This window comes from Scophthalmus maximus, chromosome 10, assembly GCF_022379125.1.
Source record: "Scophthalmus maximus strain ysfricsl-2021 chromosome 10, ASM2237912v1, whole genome shotgun sequence".
Lineage (NCBI taxonomy): Eukaryota > Metazoa > Chordata > Actinopteri > Pleuronectiformes > Scophthalmidae > Scophthalmus > Scophthalmus maximus.
The window spans coordinates 19,672,501-19,675,000 of record NC_061524.1 but is presented as its reverse complement, the minus strand read 5'-3'; the positions used below and the strand labels follow the sequence as shown (position 1 = coordinate 19,675,000).

The 2,500-nt window shown below is 47.8% G+C and overlaps 1 protein-coding gene across 2 annotated transcripts in view; it reads left to right on the top strand.

Annotated features, from left to right (window-relative positions):
* Positions 1-1,333: 1,333 nt before the first annotated feature.
* Positions 1,334-2,500, top strand: part of hjv (hemojuvelin BMP co-receptor) — a 2,853-nt gene continuing 1,686 nt past the window's right edge. Inside the window, exons 1-3 of one of the 2 annotated variants that reach the window (XM_035609260.2) lie at positions 1,334-1,628; positions 2,001-2,102; positions 2,310-2,441. In XM_035609260.2, the coding sequence (XP_035465153.1) occupies positions 2,351-2,441 (91 nt within the window). In that variant the 5' untranslated portion in view covers positions 1,334-1,628; positions 2,001-2,102; positions 2,310-2,350. The remainder of the gene's footprint in view (positions 1,629-2,000; positions 2,103-2,309; positions 2,442-2,500) is intronic. The other variant, XM_035609259.2, reaches the window with a different exon arrangement.

The window sequence follows — 2,500 nt, the reverse complement described above, 5'->3', positions numbered from 1 at the left end:
TGAAGCCGCTCTTTACTTTCAAAGTGTTGATCAGTGTCATGGACATGGAACCACAGAACCATGGAACCACAGAACCACTGAACCACGGAACTATGGAACCACAGAACCACTGAACCACGGAACCACAGAACCACGGAACCATGGAACCACAGAACCATGGAACCACAGAACCACAGAACCACTGAACCACGGAACCATGGAACCACAGAACCATGGAACCACAGAACCACTGAACCACGGAACCATGGAACCACAGAACCATGGAACCACGGAACCATGGAACCACAGAACCATGGAACCACAGAACCACTGAACCACGGAACCATGGAACCACAGAACCACTGAACCACGGAACCATGGAACCACAGAACCACAGAACCACTGAACCACTGAACCACGGAACCATGGAACCACAGAACCACTGAACCACGGAACCATGGAACCACAGAACCATGGAACCACAGAACCATGGAACCACAGAACCACTGAACCACGGAACCATGGAACCACAGAACCATGGAACCACAGAACCATGGAACCACAAAACCATGGAACCATGGAACCACAGAACCATGGAACCACAGAACCACGGAACCATGGAACCACAAAACCATGGAACCATGGAACCACAGTACCATGGAACCACAGAACCACTGAACCACAGAACCACAAAACCATGGAACCACGGAACTACAGAACCACAGAACAAAGTCTGATACAGGGAAGACGCCTCAGACCTGCTGAGACCAACTGCCTGGAACTTCTCCTGGAATTTCTTTGGAGCATTTCTTTAAACATTTCCTCAAACATTTCCAGGAATACTTCCTGCAGTATTCCCTCGGCGCTGATGGACCAGATAAGACTGAAGAAGATAAGAAGCAGATTCAAGTATTGTTGTGTCACAGTCAGAGTTTCACTGTGAAATGTAACGGAGAAGTACAAAGTACAGAGTACAGAGTAAAAAGTACATAGTAGAGAGTAAATACTGCAGTAATGTACAGTACCTCATGTTTTTCATGCTGCAGCCACTGTGTCTGTGCGTGCGTGTGAGAGAGTGTGTGTGTGTGTGTGTGTGTGTGTGTGTGTGTGTGTGTGTGTGTGTGTGTGTGTGAGTGTGAGTGTGTGTGTGTGAGTGTGTTTGTCTGTGTGAGAGAGTGTGTGTGTGTGAGTGTGAGAGAGTGTGTGTGTGCGTGTGAGTGTGTTTGTGTCTGTGTGAGAGAGTGTGTGTTTGTGTGTGTGTGTGTGTGTGTGTGTGAGTGTGTGTGTTTGTGTCTGTGTGAGAGAGTGTGTGTGTGTGTGTGTGTGTGTGTGTGTGTGTGTGTGTGAGACAGTGTGTGTGTGAGTGTGTGTGTGTGTGTGTGTGTGTGAGAGAGTGTGTGTGTTTGTGAGTGTGACAGTTGTCGAGCTGCAGCTGCTGGTTCTTGGTGATTTATTTAGAAACGACTGAGGCTCAGTCGTCAGCTGTGAACGAACCACGAGCCAAAAACCAGAACCAGAGGAGGACACTGCAGACCGGGACAGACCGGGACACAGATTCCTGAAAGTTCTGGATTGACCCGGAGAGTCTCCAGGACTCCTGCAGGACGGACCGAGGACATGGACGGACTGTGGTCCTGAACCCGTTGGAGGTAAGAGACTGACATGGTCTGGACCCTGGTTCTACAGAGAGAGACTCCATCTCCCATCAGCCCCTGCTCTGAGGCAGGATGGCTCCGACACATTCACTTTTATTTTTCTTCTCAATTATTTGAGATTATAAAACACGACAACGTTGAGGATTTAACAGAGAAACAGTGAATGCTACCATTCTTTGTGCTAAGCTAGGCTAACAGTTCCCCTTGTTATCATTGTTTTGATTGTCGTTGTGTGTGTGTGTGTGTGTGTGTGTGTGTAACTCTGGGGGCAACTGGTGTTTAAATTTAGCTTAAATAACTGTCAGTCACACACACACACAGGTCAGAGGTCAGCTGACTTGTGTGTTTGTTGTGTCTCTGATTCAGTTTAAAGGAACAGTCGACATGTTGGAGACTCACATCAACAACACACACTCAGAGCCTGTAGGTCAGAGGTCACAGAAGGTCAGGTGATGTTCATGACGGCAGGTAGTGTTTACTTTGGCTCCTCCCACATCACATTATAGATGATCGTCATCTGTTGGACATTTTATGTAACAGCTACAGAAACATACTATGTATATATTATCATACGTATACGTATATCATACGTATTCTAACGTTTGCTAACATTAGCCTTCTAGCTAAGGTTACATAGCCATTCTGACCCCACCCTCTCTGACCCCGCCCCCTCAGAGCGGCGCTGGTTTCTGTGAACCTGCCCCGGATTCAGTCTGATGATGGAGCCCAGTTCTGCTGTCACAGCGTTACCATGGAAACACTGCATCCACCTGACTGTGCTGCTGGTCCAGCTGAGTTTACCTGAAGGTACGTACACACACACACACACACACACACACACATTTGTACTTGACATGACCTTGACT